At 47.4% G+C, this 17,578-nt stretch overlaps 8 protein-coding genes across 8 annotated transcripts; 3 read left to right on the top strand and 5 right to left on the bottom strand.

Annotated features, from left to right (window-relative positions):
- Positions 1 to 1,611: 1,611 nt before the first annotated feature.
- Positions 1,612 to 2,803, bottom strand: EDB82DRAFT_542339 (uncharacterized protein; the record flags this gene model as incomplete). The annotated part of the gene is made up of 2 exons (XM_025725856.1): positions 1,612 to 2,528; positions 2,581 to 2,803. 2 exons carry the CDS (start codon positions 2,801 to 2,803, stop codon positions 1,612 to 1,614), a joined length of 1,140 nt encoding a protein of 379 aa, XP_025594413.1.
- A 973-nt stretch (positions 2,804 to 3,776) lies between these two features.
- Positions 3,777 to 6,042, top strand: EDB82DRAFT_518377 (heterokaryon incompatibility protein-domain-containing protein). Its single transcript, XM_025725854.2, has one exon. The coding sequence runs from the start codon at positions 3,853 to 3,855 to the stop codon at positions 6,001 to 6,003; it is 2,151 nt and encodes a 716-aa protein (XP_025594412.2). The 5' UTR covers positions 3,777 to 3,852; the 3' UTR covers positions 6,004 to 6,042.
- On the bottom strand, positions 6,026 to 8,017 carry EDB82DRAFT_518374 (uncharacterized protein). The gene has a single exon (XM_025725853.2). The coding sequence runs from the start codon at positions 7,545 to 7,547 to the stop codon at positions 6,078 to 6,080; it is 1,470 nt and encodes a 489-aa protein (XP_025594411.1). The 5' UTR covers positions 7,548 to 8,017; the 3' UTR covers positions 6,026 to 6,077.
- A 118-nt stretch (positions 8,018 to 8,135) lies between these two features.
- Positions 8,136 to 9,551, bottom strand: EDB82DRAFT_518373 (Alpha/Beta hydrolase protein). The gene has a single exon (XM_025725852.2). It carries the CDS (start codon positions 9,406 to 9,408, stop codon positions 8,248 to 8,250), a length of 1,161 nt encoding a protein of 386 aa, XP_025594410.1. The 5' UTR covers positions 9,409 to 9,551; the 3' UTR covers positions 8,136 to 8,247.
- Positions 9,549 to 10,882, bottom strand: EDB82DRAFT_518372 (uncharacterized protein). The gene has a single exon (XM_025725851.2). The coding sequence runs from the start codon at positions 10,757 to 10,759 to the stop codon at positions 9,689 to 9,691; it is 1,071 nt and encodes a 356-aa protein (XP_025594409.1). The 5' UTR covers positions 10,760 to 10,882; the 3' UTR covers positions 9,549 to 9,688.
- On the top strand, positions 10,883 to 13,219 carry EDB82DRAFT_518370 (uncharacterized protein). Its single transcript, XM_025725850.2, has 4 exons — positions 10,883 to 11,385; positions 11,437 to 12,027; positions 12,076 to 12,210; positions 12,265 to 13,219. Exons 1-4 carry the CDS (start codon positions 11,326 to 11,328, stop codon positions 13,165 to 13,167), a joined length of 1,689 nt encoding a protein of 562 aa, XP_025594408.1. The 5' UTR covers positions 10,883 to 11,325; the 3' UTR covers positions 13,168 to 13,219.
- On the bottom strand, positions 13,220 to 14,809 carry EDB82DRAFT_518369 (uncharacterized protein). The gene is made up of 2 exons (XM_025725849.2): positions 14,110 to 14,809; positions 13,220 to 14,053 (listed from the first exon to the last, which is right to left on the bottom strand). The coding sequence occupies exons 1-2, from the start codon at positions 14,478 to 14,480 to the stop codon at positions 13,261 to 13,263; spliced, it is 1,164 nt and encodes a 387-aa protein (XP_025594407.1). The 5' UTR covers positions 14,481 to 14,809; the 3' UTR covers positions 13,220 to 13,260.
- A 492-nt stretch (positions 14,810 to 15,301) lies between these two features.
- EDB82DRAFT_531032 (cytochrome P450) lies at positions 15,302 to 17,029 on the top strand (the record flags this gene model as incomplete). The annotated part of the gene is made up of 3 exons (XM_025725848.1): positions 15,302 to 15,523; positions 15,583 to 16,376; positions 16,426 to 17,029. The coding sequence occupies 3 exons, from the start codon at positions 15,302 to 15,304 to the stop codon at positions 17,027 to 17,029; spliced, it is 1,620 nt and encodes a 539-aa protein (XP_025594406.1).
- Between the last annotated feature and the right edge of the window lie 549 nt (positions 17,030 to 17,578).

Raw genomic sequence — 17,578 nt, 5'->3', positions numbered from 1 at the left:
GTTGCAGTTCGCGTATCAAGAAATTCTGAAACGGTTTGACAGTTTGATCTGGCGAAAGCGAGCGCACGATGATTATGAAGGAGATCCTGTTATCCACACGTCATCTCCGTCGGCAATTACAACAACGGACAATCAATAGTTCCGTGCATACAACGAAACCTGCCTCTTCCAGAAGCCGGATTCAGTTCCGTTTAGACCCTTGTCAAGCAAAACATCAATTCATGCAGTCTATCACCCGAGCGGGATGGCGGGATGATGAATAAGTCAAGATGCAGTATCAAAGACATGCATGAATCGACATGAGATGCCATATCAAGAACTTCCCGATCAATGTAGTATCATGACAACGGGTGGCCTAAAGTTGAAATGTATTGGCAGCTCAGTGGGAGCCGGGCCGGAAGTGTTGACAGCGTGTTACCCTGTAGCGCATCATCGCCACCAAGGTGGGATACCGACCGTAATCCCCAAACCTTCACGGATAGTTTATTTTATCTACCTTCTGTTTTCGACGCTAAATACGAGATCCCGAAGAGCCAAGCTTGAATAAACGTCTTTGCTTCTTTTCCCAGCGTAGAAACGCTAAATTCCGTATCTGTGTCCGAAGAACAAAGTCACAAATCGTCTGGCAGTCGACGACCCCCACAACCCCAAAACTTAATCACAAAATGTACACAACACCAAGTTTAATCGTCTGATGCGTGTCCGTAGTATAGAGATATTGTTGTTCAGAAAGTTTGTTAGTAGAGTTTAGGCAGGGCTGTGTCCTTAAGGCTCCGTTGACACGTGGAGTATATGAACGATCCATGGACTTGGAAGTGGGCATGTAACAAGATCAACATATTTAAATGGTTATAATCTGGCGACCTGATTCGCCTAGTCGGTAAAGCGAACGTCGTATAAAGCGTCTCATGTGATGGGCACAGCCTGTATGTGTCATGTAAAGAGAGGCGCGATCAACATGTAGACTCCACTAAAGGTGTCATTAAGCCCTGGCTCAATGGTACTGTAAGGCCTGAACACAACCTCGAAAGACACAGGTGACGTAACAGTCATTTCGGACTCGATGGGATGAGCGCTGTCACGACATTTTTTGTCCAAGTCAGCCAATGTTTTGCGCCCTTAATACCATTGGAGGATCTAATGGTCTCTACGACTTGCTTGATTCGTCTCTCTATCAAGGGTAGATATTGTGCTCATAATACGTTCCCATGCTCGTGACATGAACACATGATTAGATGAATTGATATTGATTGGGTGAAATCAAGAGCTGGGTAAGAGGGTTTAAAGGCGTTGAGTGGGACGTCTGACTGACAAAGTGAGTCAATCATCCATGGCATGTATCGTGCAAGCATTTGTTTTATTGCTATAATTAAATGTGTATTGCAATTTATAGTATAGATCTATTTGAGAGTGTGAAGATAACCTTGATGTATAGCTAAACAGACTACCGCTGACAGCATACAAGGGGTTTTGCTGTCAGAAAAGAAAAACTAAACGCTATAAAAGACAGAATGAATGATAGACAGTGGAACCATATCACAGGTCCAGAGCCGCCAAGCTACAAAGAAGTTCCTGAAACCTGTGAGCAACCCAGATCTAGCGTCATGATCCTTAAGCATACGCCGCCATACCGATCCAAGAAGCACGATTGCCCAAACCCTTCAAGTCGACAACTTGAGGACCATAAGAAGGATTTTTAAGGTCAAAGACAGCGACACCTGGAGCATTCTGGAGGACATACAGCTTCGACCCAGAGACGATACCGTCAAAGTTCCCCATACCCTGCCCATACCCAGGAAGAGTGCGGCTAATGGCCTTGGTCTCTGTGCTGACCGCATTGATATCAGCGACACCCGCGTCGAGAAGATAAACAGATCCGGTTTCAGAAGACCTAGCAGTCCAACAAGTAGCCATCTGAGTCGTGATGTTGAGGACACTTTCAGTGCTGACTGTGTAGTCTTCAGAGATGGACACGAATGCAGCACCATAAGCAGGCGTGGAGACAACGGCGGAGTTGTCGTTGGAGAAGGACATGCCGAAAGGAATGGGAAGGTTCTCGGGCCTAGAGACCACAGCCTGCTCACTGACGATACCGTTTTCGACTTTGTAGGCGTAGATATAGCCACTTTGCATGCCATCTCCTTTGATCACGACGAAAAGAGCCGTCTCGGAAGGGTTGAAGAGGATGTTGGAAACCGTGTTAGGAGGTCCCATGATAGGGTTTGTCTGATTCATAACCGGGAGGGATCGTAGGCCACCGATTGGCTTAATACCATCGCTGCCAGAAACACTGAAACATTGAACACCAGGATTGGTTCCAGTGTTGGCAACACAGGCGACTTTATGTTTGGGAGAGTACGCCACCGTGTTAGGAGTGGTACCGATAGTATCGACTGGCTGTCCGATAAGCTTAGGATGGGCTGGATCGTTCTTGGGGATGTGGAAAGCAGCCATAGTGTTAGATCCGGCGTTGACGGTGAACAAAAGGTTTCCATCTACAATGATAGAGCCTTGGGAGAAAAGAGGGTCTGGCGAAGAATGTTAGTATGGTTGTGGAATTGTTCTTTCTGCGACACTCACCAACTATGACAGAACCGTTGACGTTGTTGCCGATCATGCCATTGCCACCGGTCGAAGTCCTCACGGGCTCGCCCAAAGAGCCGTATCCTGTCATTCCAAAAGAGACCACAGAGGCACCATGCGGGTCATTGTCGAGGAAGTACAGTGCTCCATTAGAATGCTCAGGCTTGGGAAGAGCCTGAGTCCATGAGGCTGCGAGGAGGAGGAGAGAGATGCTCTTCATGATGTGGTAACGAAGTAGGTGTTGTGTAGATTGTGAATCGGATTGTATGGTGAGTTGGTTGAAGATGGAGTTGTAGTTTCTGTAATTCAATGGGCGCCTTTCTTCTTTTTAAATGTCGTCCATAGAGGTCTGACAATGTTGTCATTGTCTCCATATTCAGCTTCATTCAACTTGAAACAGTGCCGAAATGCCTAGCTCATCTAAGCCTCTAGACATTTAACCAGTTCAGTCCCATGGAGCGCTGAAGTTTAGATTACTGCATGCCGTCTGGTCCGTACTCAAGAAACAATTCCATCATGTTTGGCTTAGAAAGAACAGTTTGCTGAGCACTTTTCCTAATCAGGAATATGTACGATTATTCAACTGTGAAACATAGACGTCAAGGCTCCACAGAAACATAGCTGAGCCACGTAGCTGGTATTAGACGTAAGCTGACGGCGGATATAAATGGCGGGAGATTGAGCTAGTGAGATGGTAGAGTGAGATTTGCTCACACTTGTCCTAAATAGGAAGTTTTGATTAGAAGCTGTCTTGCTGAGAAGGCTATGGTCTCTACAGGGAGAATAATTTTGATCTTTTGTGTGCAATGTACTTCACTGACCATCACTGCTACTATTTACCAGATCCAAATCCGAGGGGCAAGACAAATGATGGATTTAACACGCTGGAGTAAGATGTGTCCTATGCTTTGGAGCCAGTATCAGTCCGCCAATTGATCAGATATGTTGATATTATCTAAACTAAATGTCTATATTAAGCCTTTCTAGTAGAGAATATCGCTCCAGAAGATACCTATCATCTTCGATCGTAGTTCAGCAGCTCAGCCAAAGTGCTGATATAAGACAATGAAACCTGGCCTAATCTCATCTCGTCAGTCAGCAAATACGGCACCGTGATTGGTTGTCAGTCACGTGTAATGCTGCTGGTTGAACAAAATAGCTGCTGACAACACCATCACATTTCCCAGGCGCGGGGTTTAGGGAACGACGCTAGATTGTTAGTGATTTAGACCAATTACATGCGTGCACTGTCAGATTTCGCTTTTCTCAATGAACCCACATGTAAGGCTGGGTCGTGTCTCAGCATTCCTCTGTCGATCGTCCTCTTTATGTACCCTGTCTCTGCTACCCCCATTGGCGCCAGGAAGTAGAAGCCCAGTCCGGTATCGCCCATACCCAAAGCCTCGATACATATCTGCGATGCGTCTCATCAATGTCGAAACTCTGGAGTTGGAATCCTTCGTTGGGGATCTGGGTCGAGAAGTACCAACATATGCCATCCTCTCACACGTGTGGACGAAGGAGGAAGTCTCCTATCAACAAATGACTGGTTTACTTCCTCTTTTAGAAGACTCCAAAGGATATCGAAAAATCGTCGAGTTCTGCGCCAAAGCCAGAAATGAGGGATTTGAGTACGCATGGGTGGACACTTGTTGTATAGACAAGACATCAAGCGCAGAACTATCAGAGGCTATCAATTCTATGTTTCTGTGGTATCGAAAGTCAGATGCATGCTATGTATATCTTCAAGACGTGCCGAGCACAGAGAACCCTTTGTCTCAAGGATCCCAATTTCGTACGAGTCGCTGGTTTACACGTGGATGGACGCTACAAGAGTTACTCGCGCCACATGAAGTGATATTCTTAGCCGACGATTGGCGTGAGATTGGTACAAAAGCCACGCTCAGTGCGACAATCTCGGAGATAACAAAGATTGACATCAAAACTCTGGTCGGACACACCTGGACCCACGTCAGCATTGCCATGATCATGTCATGGGCTTCGGAACGACAGACTACGAGATTAGAAGATCAAGCATATTCTCTCCTGGGTCTTTTTGATGTCAACATGCCTCTAATATATGGGGAAGGCCAGAAAGCGTTTTACAGACTCCAAGTTGAAATAATGAAGCTCTCAAACGACGATTCATTATTCGCGTGGTCTACAGAGCCGCTCCAAGAAAAAGGCTACTCCACTAGGGAAGGAATCTCGGCAAGAGGCTTTCAGTTCCTAGGCCTTCTAGCACCATCTGTCTCCTGTTTTAGAGATTCTTATGACATTGTGACGCCGAAAGACTATCCCGACAGCCATTCACCTTATGATATGGCAAAGCAAAATGTCAGTTTATCAGCTGTGTTGGTCAAACTATGTCCATTACCAATCGACCCCAAGAATCTCAACTGCGGAATAGACGACGTTGATGTAGTCGGAACAGTCAGGTTCTCAAAAAATGTCCACCCCGTGAAAGCCGTTGACCATGGCCTTGTCATCACACCAGCTAGACAAAACTCCAAAGGGTTGAAAGCAATGTGTCTACTCGCCATATTACGATGTCGGAACAAAGATGGATATATCGCGATACCTATCAAGAAAGTGGCTTCTGGTGCTTTCCAAAGAGTGGAAAACGGCTATCGATGCCGATGGTTTAGAGTGCGCTTGATGCCACTACGATTGTGTCTCACGGAAGAACATGAGAGACAGCATCACGAATCGGCATACAGATTGAGGCAGTTTGACTCTGAGAATAGAGAAAGAGGGCCTCCAGCGGATCCACCTGAGACAATACTTATTAAAGCATATGTCCCACTGGAAACATCATTTGGGGCTTCGAAATCATTGCCAAAGGCTGAAGGTCTCAACTCAATATTCAGATTCAGATCACTACCTATCGAACACGCCAACTATGTTCTCAGCAGTGACTATCCAGTAAACTGTATACTGCCCTTGCCTGAGTTACGAGCTCATGCTACTGTACTTGAGAAGTTCAATGCAAGCATCAACTTTACCCCGACCACATTTCTTCTGTTCAGAGATATTGAGCCGAGAGGTACAATGCCGCCATTCCTCATCTACGTCAAATCTCACAGAGACAACATGCAGAGTTCTGGTAGCATGATAGGGTGTCTGGTAGGACCTCAAGCGGAAAGCTGGATCAAGGCACCAGAAACTCTTCATGATGATTTTATCCAAGTCGACACCAAGCGATCATGCACAAGGGTACCTCTCTTGGGTGATTTATTTTTAGTCTTTCGAGTCCGCCGAGGAATTGATCAAAGTTCAATACGTTACCTCAACGTGGGTATAGAAAGAGGGCTGACGTGGGACACGGGATCACAAAATGATCCGTCTAACATAAATGGCGTTATACCATCAGGTTCTGAAGAGTCTTTATCACGTCGCTTCACTGACATATCTATATAATTGGAACAACAATAAACTAAAATTGGCACCTGATTCCTTATTACATTGACCTATTTACTATGTGTACAGACAAACTATGAAACATACTCCAGCCCTGTAGTGATATCACCCCATTTCGCACCAGCCATGTCAGAAAAGTAATTCGACTTGGGACTCCACGAACCCGTACCACCCTTGGGAAACACTGAACCAGCATTCTTCAGATACGTTGAAGAAAGACTCATCATTGACTTCACAGGCATGCCCTCGGATGAGGTCAAACGCGGAATGACAGCAACAGCTTTCTTCTCTTCCATCTTGCGCAGGATACGAACACATAGTCGAGCGCTGACATCGGCACCCAGAGTCCATGATGCATTCTCGTATCCCATCATAAAGAGTACGTTGGGAACATCCTCAAGCATGGTAGCCTTCCATGCGAACTTGTCAGCCACGTTGAACTCAATACCATCCATACTAAACTTGATACCACCTCCAAAGCGCAATTTAAGACCCGTTGCCGTCACGATTAAGTCAGGATGTAATGTGTCCCCTGATTCAAGCTCAATGGTCGTCTCCGTGACAGTCTTGATCTTGTCGGTCACCACGTCTGCCTTTCCAGAACGAATAGCAGCGAAGAAATCACCGTTCGGGCACGCACAGAAACGCTGCTCCCATGGGTTGTAGCGGGGTTTGAAGTGAGGATCCCACTTGACGTCGGGAGGGAGTTGTTTGATGGTGACGTGCTTGATAATCTTCTTGGCTAGTCCAGGGCAGGACTTGCACAGAAATGTAGTGAGATAGCTTTCCACTAGCCACATGAGACGATTCATGAAGAGAGCCATGCTGGCGGGGAGAATGGTGAAGAAAAGACGTGTAAAAAAGCTACTCGAAGGGAGAGGCATGATGTAAGTGGGACTTCGCTGAAGCATGGTAACTCGTTTGACCTTGTCTGCCACTGATGGGACGATGGTGACAGCTGTGGCGCCGCTTCCGATGACTACAACATCCTTGTTGGTGTAGTCGTAGTCTTCAGGCCAGAATTGAGGATGAATAACTTTGCCTTGAAATCTTTCGATTCCAGGAATGGCGGCCTGCAGGGGGGTCTGATAGTCGTAGTAGCCAGTTCCAAGAAGCAGGAATTTTGCTTGGAAAGTAGTAGGCTTCTCATCGCCGCTGCGGAACACCTCAAGGTTCCATCTCTTATCGTGGGTAGACCAATTGGCTTGTTTGACAGAATGCTTGTAACAGATGTGATGGTCGATGCCGGCTGATCGTGCTGATTCGATCATGTAACGTTTGATCTCTTCACCTGGAGCCAAAGACTCATCGCGTTTCCAAGGACTCCAGGGAAAGCCAAATGTGAAAATGTCAGAGTCTGATCGGATGCCAGGGTACTTGAACAAATCCCAGGTACCACCAATCGAGTCTCGACCTTCAAGAATGGCATAGGTGAAATTTGAAGGGCCTTCTGTTTGTAGGCGGTATGCTGCGTTGATGCCAGAAATTCCAGCGCCGATGATGATAACATCAAAGAACTTTGTGTTGTTCGTGGGCTGCTCCATTGTGACAGATGTTTCTTCGGCGTGTACTGTGCTTGATGATCTCAGAGTTATTTTGCAACGCGGCTACACAGTTATAAACGATCTTGGATGAATCCAGCTATCCAATAAAGTCAAATGAGATTATCAAAACCTCGGCATTATGCCTCAGCTACCCCACCAACCATCGAACGGATAGCTAGGTTGAAGCATAGCTTCCGAACTACCGAGACGGACTCGGGACCCGCGCAACGATCTTCATCGGTTGTTCTAAACCCTTGACAATGACGTTGTTGTCTGTGAGTGCACACGGGCCTGACGGGTTCCGCGGGCACGGAAACGTAGATCGCAAGCTAAACTGCAAAGAGAAGACATGAACCTTTTAGAGTTGACAATGCGGGGCAAACGTGAACCTCGTGTCGATCCGAACATCATTTTCGGGATAGATAGATGAATTTGTTTGCGTGTACTAGCAGGGAACTGTTTGTTTCGAGAGGCTAGTGTGTCACTGACTGAGTCAAGGTGGGTGCGTCGGGTATAATTATCACGCGACTACGTTGTCAAAGCTGCATAGCTAAATTTGTTTATGGCGGGGTGCATGGCCTCAAAGAGTAGTGTTCAAAAAGCATGTGAAATTGGTAAATTACGTAGTTTCATCCATCTATCTTTGTTGGGGATCAAAGATTGTTCCCACCGTCGATCTTCTCAAGCCCCTGTTCGTGCATCAGAGCTCCCTCGGTGCGAAGCTCTGCAGCTTCAACCCCGCACTCACATTCAAGAATCTTCTAGCATTCTCAACTGCCTTCTTAGCCTCGGCACCGAATCCCATCATGTCTCCCAGTAGCAGGATGTCATGAGGACACCCTTCAGACACGTCCAAGTGGATGTTCCAACCATGCTTCTCAAAGCGTTGGCAGAAGTTCTTGATATCAGCACATAGGACTTCGCCTCCTCCTGCGTTGACGTATACCGGAAGTGATTCTTCGAGGCTGAATGGGTTGCGTAGTGGTGAAAGGTATGGTCCTGCGGGGTCCGTTGCTCCATAGCCGGAGACGGTAGCTGCACCCCAGCGCGCAAAGTACATGTTCAGATAGTCGGTTTTGTAGTTGGGTGACTGCTTGACGTCCTGTTCCAAAGCAGCTGCGACGTCTACCCAAGGTGACCAAAGAGCCATCGCTTTGGGGAGTGGGATGTCGTCAACTTGTCCGTGTTCGTGAATGTATCGTACCAATGCCAGTGCCAGGTTGGCCCCAGCCGAATCGCCTGAGAGAATGATTTGACTGGCAGGAATGCCTTTGCTCTTGATCAGATCAAGATAAGCCGTGAGGGCATCCTGAAGAGGGGCTGGAAACTGTCCGTTGTTGCTACTCGAGAGGCGGTATTGTGGTGTACAAACATGAGAACAGCCCATATATCTCACAAGAGTTTTCGCCAGGAATCCAGTATCTTCGTCACGACCATTCCCGATAACGTAGCCTCCACCGTGGAAGTGCAATGCGACGACCATATTGGAGTTGACCAGTCCCGCAGGTGGAGGTCGTGCTGGTGTCCAGGTCATTCCCAACTGCGCAGGTCGTACAACATAATCCGAAAGAATTCCTCTGTAGAGCTTGGGCGATCGTGGAGAGACTACTTCGAACCGATTCTTCTCGCTTTTGGGATCAAGTCTCAATCGGTCCCCGTACTTGGTGAGTGACCAGTAGAGAAGTACGAGACGGATAAGACGGACGCGGACGGCTTGGTTGAGGGTCCATTTTTGTGAGGGTCGAAGATATGGGATGAGGCAGAGGGTGATATCAAGAAGGAAGTGTGAGAGTAGCCATGGCGTGATTAGAGCCGCATAGATGTAATCGAAGCATAATTTGGTTGAGTTGATAAAAGTCATCTCGAGTTGTGTGTGGAGTGGTAGGTCGTAGGAGAAAGAGAAGATGGGCGCGAGCTTGTGGGAAACAGCGACGGCAGGCAGGCCTTTATGTACTCAGTCGCTGCTGATCAACAATTAAACTTCATTTCGGCTTCAAGGCATGCATTTAATAGTGACAAAATTGCCGAGGTTATCAATTCGGCATTTTATGATGCTTTATTTACGGTATCTAACAGTATCTCTGTCACGTTCCCCTCCGAACTTCTGTACTTCTGACCACAATACAAATCACATTTTACTGTTAAGCTGTCTTTCCAATCATATCCCGGAGTATCTCCTGTATCCAAGTAGGCCATCCTCTAATTCCAGAGATACCAGAAGCAGACTTTGGAACAATAAGTTGACCACCACGCTTACGTTTAATATGCGCGACGACTTCATTCGCGATGTCATCGGGAGTCAAGAACTTAACTCCTCCACGCTCCAGTTTCTCAGCAAACCCTTCAACAAGAGGGGTTCTGACAAAATTGGGGTGAACAACAGTTGTCAAAACATTGGGAGCCTTGTAAAAATGCTTGAGCTCACTGGCAAGTGACTCGTGGAAAGACAACGCGCCAGCTTTGGTCGCTGAGTAATCGGCGCCTGTGGGCAAAGCAACGAAAGACGCGATACTTGCGACAGTGATGATATGGCCCTTGTCAAGTTGGATCATCCGAGGGAGAAATTGCTGAGTTGTGTACCACAAAGACATGAGATTGACGCCCATGATCTTGCGAAGAAATGATTCTGACATCTTCAGAATTGGCATCGGAGACGTAATACCGGCATTGTTGATAAGAATGGTTGGATGACCAAGCTCACGTCGCACAGCATCAGCCGCTTCCGCGACAGATTCCACAGTGGTAATATCGCAGCGATAAAAGTGAACGCGCGAATCAGCCTGCAATTCCTTGGGCAAATCCTGGACGTCAAAAACAGCGACTCGTATTCCTAACCCCGACAACTTTTGTACCATGCTCAAGCCAATACCGCTGGAACCGCCAGTTACAACAGCGATTTCATTTGTCCAGGACCAATTCGAGGCGGGTCTGAGACGCCAGGAATTGTGAGCCATCACATTGAGAACCTTGTTGATGGTACGTAGAACACTCAGGCTAGTCCAGATGAGGAGAACCTTGTTGACAGTAGAAAGGTCTAGGGTAGTTGAGATCTGAGGCGGAAGTCGCGCGGCGATGGAAGATAGTGCATTGTTGGCGACTTCTGGTGCGTAGATCGATGTGAGAAGTAATGGACAGGATAGCATTGGTGAAAGAATGAAGTTATTCAGAGTCTGAATGTAGCCCAAGACGGGACTGTAAAGAAGAGACGACATGATTGTCAGGAAATTGAAACGAAGATGAGGTGCGATTGGGTGGATGTTAGGTGGTCACTGCAACGGTGCAAAGTGATAAACTTCTGCGACTGCCGGGTCACCTCATCTTATACGATCATATATCTCAAACATTGAGCCTCGATACTTTATCCTTCGAATATCGCTTGTCTATCCCATGAAGCCGATCATGTCATTTCAAGCCGAGGTTCACTCAAAGTCCCAACAGGAACCAAACTCTCGTATCGCAAGCTTGACCGTAAGAAGCTACCGTGCAGATCTTGTCCATCCCCCGGCAGTTGAGGCACCGTCTGGACTCTTTGAGGCCGTGCCAGACCCCGCTACCAACCCTGTTTTCCAACATCCATGCCCCGTCACCTCATTTGGAGCTAAAGCATCATGGTTGGTGTCCGTGCCAAACTAACTGGCACTGTCCGCCCTGCTTTTCCGTTGTGGATCATACAGACAGCACTGAGTCTCCTCTTCCTCATCTTACTCTAGACTTATCTCAAACCACTCAACTCTGACCAACCTGAAGGATCGTTTCCACATATCGTGTTTTAGTCAAGATGGTTTTCCCAGGACGATTCAGCTCAGGTTGTTTGCGGTGTCGGCAGCGCAAGGTCAAGGTACGTAACTAATGAGATTGAACATGTATCCAATGTTGACCATGATGATAGTGCGATGAGGGGAAACCCACGTGTCGACGATGCTACAACTATGGCAAGCCTTGCCTTGGATACACCGACGAGTTTCAATTCCGACATTCAGCTCAGAAGCCAAAGTCACCGAATACCACAGTATCTCCAAAAACAACAAATACGATCCCCGTTGTCACACCGAGTCCGCGGACGCCCGAGAAAGAGAAGGACAAAGCGCCCGCAAAGCCGATCAAACGGATCTCAGAACCGTCCGTCCGCCGGAGGTCTCAAGGCATCATCCGGCAACCTGTCCAATCCTACGATGACATGTCGCTATGTTACTTCGTCCGTCGCTTTGTCTCGCCTGACGAAGGTGACGGATTCCCCGGCCATTTTAGCTTTCTTCCGAGCTTCTTCAATCATCACCATGATGGCGGGTTAGTCGAGACAGCAACGCTCAGTGTAGCTCAATTGGCTGCGTTCAATCATTTAGGTAATGAAGAACTTAGGACGCGGTCTTTGAGGAACTATGGGCGGGTGATCAAGGGATTACAACAGAGTATACAGTCTGATACCCAAGCGCTTGACGATAGTGTCATTGCGACAATCCTCTTGCTGTGCACGCACAAGGTAGGTTCACACCCAGGTACTGTTGATTGGTAAGTCTGACTTGAGCAGGACTTTAGTGGTGAAGGACTGGGAGACCCGAATGAACATGCATCAGGTTTGTTTTACCTGCTGGAGAAGCGAGGACCAAGTCAAATCGGCACGAGGCGTGGAGCAGAGCTATTTTTGCTTGCTCTATTACGACTGGTAAGTCACTTCAACTGCAGACATGAACCTGTCTGTGTTAACACAATTGTACAGCAAATCTACTCATTTCTTCACGGCGACGATACATATACCGACCCCGGAGCTATCGCCACTGTGATAGGCATCTTTGATCCTCTTCTCCGAGCTCTAGCAATGATGTCCAAGACATTATCCCTTCGTCATCGTCTATTCCAATTTATACAGACCGAGATATTCCAAGGCGGTAGTCCTTCAGCTTCATCCGAAGACAGTAAAAGCGCTGAGGAAGAGAGGCTCCTGTTACAAGAATGTTTCGACATGTTGGATGTCTTTCACGCATGGGACTGCGAAGCCGCAACATACTGGCAAAACACCTTCGAGGGCCGCGGTGTTCCTACAATGCTAGGAGAAATGGGCGCTGGTAATATGCACTACGACGCCGAGACAGCATGCATCATGATTCTCGTCCGTTCAGCGCGTCTCATTCTACTACAGAGCATGCTTCTCTACCAGACAACACTCCAAACCACTGAAGAAGAACCAGAAGATGAGTATAGTAGCTACCAGGCCATGTGGGCGCAATGCGTTCCCATTCTGGAGTGTGACGTGCGTAAATGTGTCGACGACATGCTCGCCAGCGTGCCGTATGCACTAGGTGATATTGACTCCAACGGTATGCCCTCAAGTATGATGTACGACGGGGCGGCTGCCATTATGATAGTGCACTCCATTAGGCTTGTCACACATTGCGTTTACACTACACCTGCACAGGCGGAGAGGGCAGCTATCATATTGACACGGTTGAACTCTGCGATTGGTATCAGGTCTGCTGTTGGATGGTTGGCGGCGGACGCCTGTGAGAGAGACACTACAAGTAACCTTTTGGTAGCTTCACCGAGGTTATTAGAGTCTAGGCTGTTGGATTGTAGACTTGACAATCTTGGTGCGTTTCCGGATCCTTCTTTGCTTTCTTCTTGATGCGGGCGTCATGTTTGTATGTTATCACTATCTAGTTTAATACTCAGTAACATTCTTTTTTCAGACCTGGTTCACTTGTCTCGGCCACTCATCTCACTTCTGCTTTCGTGACGTAGGCAAAGTTTTGTTGATCACCATGTTATCCCTTTCCCAAAGGAACATCAATGCCGGGAAAATGGGTCCTCCAACCACTGCCAGCAACATCGCCCTGATACCTGTGACCATCACATTCGGAGCCCTCTGGGCAATGGAGAGCTGGTAGCCAGACCAGATAATCATGGAAAGACAGGTGCAGTAGACGTCCCATCGCAAGAACGAGACTACAACCTCCCTGGACTGCAAAGCTGCAACGGGTGGCTCCAAGAGAGCCAGTGTCGGTGGGTTCGTGATTGATGTAAGAGTAAGTATGTGATGTCCGGATACAGGTTGAACTTGGCCGATCCAGGACGCGAATACGGTTCCCATCACAGTGAGGTGAATACTCATAGTCAGCCCGGCGATGAACATGTACGCGCGGTTGAAGGCGTTTCTACACAGCCTTAAGTCGACATTTGCCTTACTCGAGGGAGTGTTCCCCCAGAAGCCGCTAAAAAGGCGAGAAACACGCTGAAGTACAGACTGGTATAACGGAAAAGGTTGCCAGAGCGCGACAGCGATGAACTTTGCCTCTCGAGAGATGTCAAAGACCAGTGGCAGACAAAGCCCAATACTCGGAACAACGTATGATATGATTGTAGCAGCAGGTAAGAAGCTGACATCGATCGGGTCGGCGAGGAGGTTTGCTTGTTGGGGAATGGAGGGCGATAGTAGGAGTTGGATGGTAAGGTAGATCGGTGCGATGATGGTGATGGTAACGGCTTGAAACACTATCCCAAATGTTCCGGTCCTACAATCAGAGTCAGTACTGCCCAGGATCTCAAGGTCAGTGAATTTGCCACCTACCAGCTTAGAATTGTGTCCTTGTTTCCAAATCTCAAGCCCTCAAGAGCGATGATATACCAAGCACCACCAAACTGAGCAGCCAGGTATACAAAAGCGAGCAAGGCTTCGAGGTCCATTCTTTTCACCTCAGGATTCTTTCTCAAACCTTGAGAGAAGAACTCGAGCAGCAGATTCACTGCCTCATCGACACTCTCCAAACCTGTGATGGGTCGTGACACTGAGTCCGTCATGTCGAGAATGCACTTCTCTGCACCACTGTTGCAAACACGCAGAGCATCAAAGAAGCCATGTGAATGTGACGTGAACATACTAGCATACCCTCCGAGGAGCGCACAGCCGAGGATAAGACTGATAATGACGACGGGAGCCATCCTAACAAACTTTGATGATGGTTGCAGATCGAGGTTTCGAGTCCAAGCAGAAGTTAACAAACGAACGTTCCCAACACCCTCGTGACCTTAATAAATCTGCACATTCTTCCAAGCTGAAATTTCTTCTACGCGGTGAGAAGAAAAATTGCGTACTTCCCAGCTGTCGGTTGTTCGAATGATTTACCAAGTCCATCTAGTTTCGGATTAGGTTGCGAAAATGATCCATCATCACAAGCCGAAGATGATTTCGAAAAAAAAAAAACATCAGGAACAAAGAAGAGAAACCACATGTGAAGATGTAAAAAATGTCGAGGAAAAAAGTCATCATTACGAAAGAGTTTAACCTGCGAGCTGACGAACAAGATCAAGCTCCATCCACGTGCCCTCCTCTTCGTAAACTAAACCCTTCAATCTCAGCTCGCATGCTAAGCCCGATTGGGTCACCCTTTGCGACGCTGCAAAGCGTTAAGACGATGTCGATCTTATGAGGTGCTTACTGCTCTTAGTCTAGTTGGGCGGTGACTATCAGTTAAATGAAAACTGACGATGGCTTCACACCCACACTACCCTGACGACGTGCAGTAGTACCGAGTTTGAGATCCAGATGTAGGATGACGCTGGGGTGGGACATGTAGCTTTCACATGATATAATTACGGCCCAATTCGTGGGTTATTTTAATCACCCAATACGAATGAACTAGCATCTTTAACCAGATTAAGATTATATCCAATAATCTGGATATATGGATACTGGAACTGTCACAATACTTCCGAAAAAAGAAACAGACACAAACTTCACAGTTTATCGGTACACCATCAGCATGGCCGTTTTGTCAAAGCTTCTAAGCTTTCCGAGTCTTACCCTCGCAGCTTGTATCGAGGGCTTCTTTGCCATCAAGTTCTTTCCCAATTACTACAGCAGTCAGAGTCATTTGGCGGCTGTGGTCACAATACTGCTAATCAACTATGCGTTCGGAGTCATTTTCTGGGTGTTATTGTACCCACGCTTGTTCAGCCCGCTTCGACGTATTCCGGGACCAAAGGTAAGGATATCAGTCCAGCAAATGATGAGTCTAGAAATACTGACTGACTCATTCTATAGGCCTACCTGAGCGCCGCTCATCATTCTCTCGTTGTTAAGGGGAGACCATCCGGTGACTTGTTCCTCGATCTAGCAAAGGAATATCCCCGACAAGACATCATCATGCTCAATTCAACTCGCGACCAAGTATGCATCATGAATCCTCAGCTACTGGCAGACCTTTTAGTTCACAACTGCTACGACTTTGCCAAACCGAAACGGATCAGCGGTTTCCTGCGTCATGTTCTAGGAGATGGTCTCATCATAGTCGAAGGTGAACAGCACAAATTCCTACGAAAGAATTCGACACCAGCGTTTCACTTTCGCCATATCAAGGAGCTCTATCCCATGATGTGGACCAAGAGTGAGACACTTACAAAGGCGATCGCTCAGGATATCACGGCATCTAGATCATCAGTCGTGGAGCTCAACGGTTGGGCGAGCAAGGTCACCTTGGATATCATCGGTATTGCTGGTCTTGGTCGCAAATTCGACGCCGTTGAGAAGAAGGTTGATCCACTGGCCGACATCTACGAACAGTTACTCGAACCTGACCGAGAGAAACTCATTTTTGCGATGTTATCTTTGGCCGTGGGATTGCCCATCATTCGTCTTATCCCATGGAAGATGAATGACGTATTCAACTACTTGACTGGATCTTTGAATGAACTCTGCTACCCTATGATCAAGGAGAAGAAGGCTGCAATTTTCGAGAAGGGAGATGACCATTTTGACGTTTTGTCGCTTCTGATCAAGTCAAACAACTTTTCAGATGAGGCCTTGAAGGATCAACTACTGACCTTCCTAGCAGCTGGGTAAGTCGGTAGATATGATTTGATGGTATACGTACCTAACAGTTGGCAGACACGAGACTACCGCATCAGCACTTACTTGGGCTTGCTACCTACTCACCAAGTACCCCGACATCCAGAAGAAACTCAGAGAAGAAATCCGAGATGCATTACCCGTCGACGTCGACAGTAACACACCAGACCTCGCCAGCATTCTCGAACAACTACCTTATCTCAACGGTGTCATGCACGAAACTCTACGTCTATACCCAACCGTTCCTCTAACCATGCGTTCTGCCCTCCGCGACACACGCATCGGTGATCAATTCATCCCCCAAGGCACCGACGTAATTGTATCAATCTGGTACATCAACCGCTCCCTGGAAATTTGGGGTCCAGACGCAGCAGAGTTCCGACCCGAGCGATGGATGACAGAGGATGGAAAACCCAACCAGAACGGGGGAGCAAGCAGTAACTACAACTTCCTTACCTTTTTGCACGGCCCACGAAGCTGTATTGGTCAAGGCTTTGCAAAGGCTGAGATGCGATGTTTGTTGGCGAACATGGTCAAGTCATTTGAGTGGACGTTGGCGATGGATGATAAACTTGTTTTGCCGAGGGGTGTTATTACTATCAAGCCGGAGAATGGCATGTATCTTAAAATGAAGGCTATCTGAGACGATCTTATGAGAAGAAGAAAGCTGCGATTGTATCTAGTTAGCGAGTCTATTGTTATGAAATTGCTTTTTGCTTGTTGCCCCTCATATTGATCAGATGAGTTACTCGTTAAGATACTGGGAATGTTACCTTCCGCTTTTACCCTTTCGTCTCTCCGAAATGAGGCTTCGTGAGAAATGCCAAGGTATGTTTGTCAGTGTCCAATTGGTCAAAGTCATGCGCTCCAATGGAGAATTGATACAACACAACATGACTCGGCGAGAAAGCCGTTGCTGCCATCAATAATGTCAAATTCTTCAGTCAGTCAGCCATGACTACGCTGGAAGTCACAATTGCCATCTTTCTCGTATTGATCTCATTTATCTGGATTGTCTACCAATGGGCTAAATAGAGCCACAGGAGGCGAATGTCAGATGAGCCCTACCCCAATTTGTCTTACCCCGGACCTGCATCGATCTACGAATAGGCCGAGGCAAACTAGAGCTTGGCCTACATCGGCCAAATCTTGTTCTTTTCTCAAAGGGGTTATCGAGGATAGATATTGATCA

This window comes from Fusarium venenatum (genome assembly GCF_020744135.1).
Source record: "Fusarium venenatum strain MPI-CAGE-CH-0201 chromosome Unknown EDB82scaffold_4, whole genome shotgun sequence".
Classification (NCBI taxonomy): Eukaryota; Fungi; Ascomycota; class Sordariomycetes; order Hypocreales; family Nectriaceae; genus Fusarium; species Fusarium venenatum.
This window is presented reverse-complemented; position numbering and strand designations above follow the sequence as displayed.

Bases quoted from the DNA above. Each gene is read 5' to 3' on its own strand.
- EDB82DRAFT_518377 (XM_025725854.2), top strand. From the start codon at position 3,853: ATGAACCCACATGTAAGGCTGGGTCGTGTCTCAGCATTCCTCTGTCGA.
- EDB82DRAFT_518374 (XM_025725853.2), bottom strand. From the start codon at position 7,547: ATGGAGCAGCCCACGAACAACACAAAGTTCTTTGATGTTATCATCATC.
- EDB82DRAFT_518373 (XM_025725852.2), bottom strand. From the start codon at position 9,408: ATGACTTTTATCAACTCAACCAAATTATGCTTCGATTACATCTATGCG.
- EDB82DRAFT_518372 (XM_025725851.2), bottom strand. From the start codon at position 10,759: ATGTCGTCTCTTCTTTACAGTCCCGTCTTGGGCTACATTCAGACTCTG.
- EDB82DRAFT_518370 (XM_025725850.2), top strand. From the start codon at position 11,326: ATGGTTTTCCCAGGACGATTCAGCTCAGGTTGTTTGCGGTGTCGGCAG. The intron at 11,386-11,436 runs GTACGTAACTAA...CCATGATGATAG, and splicing joins GTCGGCAGCGCAAGGTCAAG to TGCGATGAGGGGAAACCCAC. The intron at 12,211-12,264 runs GTAAGTCACTTC...ACAATTGTACAG, and splicing joins TGCTTGCTCTATTACGACTG to CAAATCTACTCATTTCTTCA.
- EDB82DRAFT_518369 (XM_025725849.2), bottom strand. From the start codon at position 14,480: ATGGCTCCCGTCGTCATTATCAGTCTTATCCTCGGCTGTGCGCTCCTC. The intron at 14,054-14,109 runs GTAGGTGGCAAA...CTCTGATTGTAG, and splicing joins AAGGACACAATTCTAAGCTG to GACCGGAACATTTGGGATAG.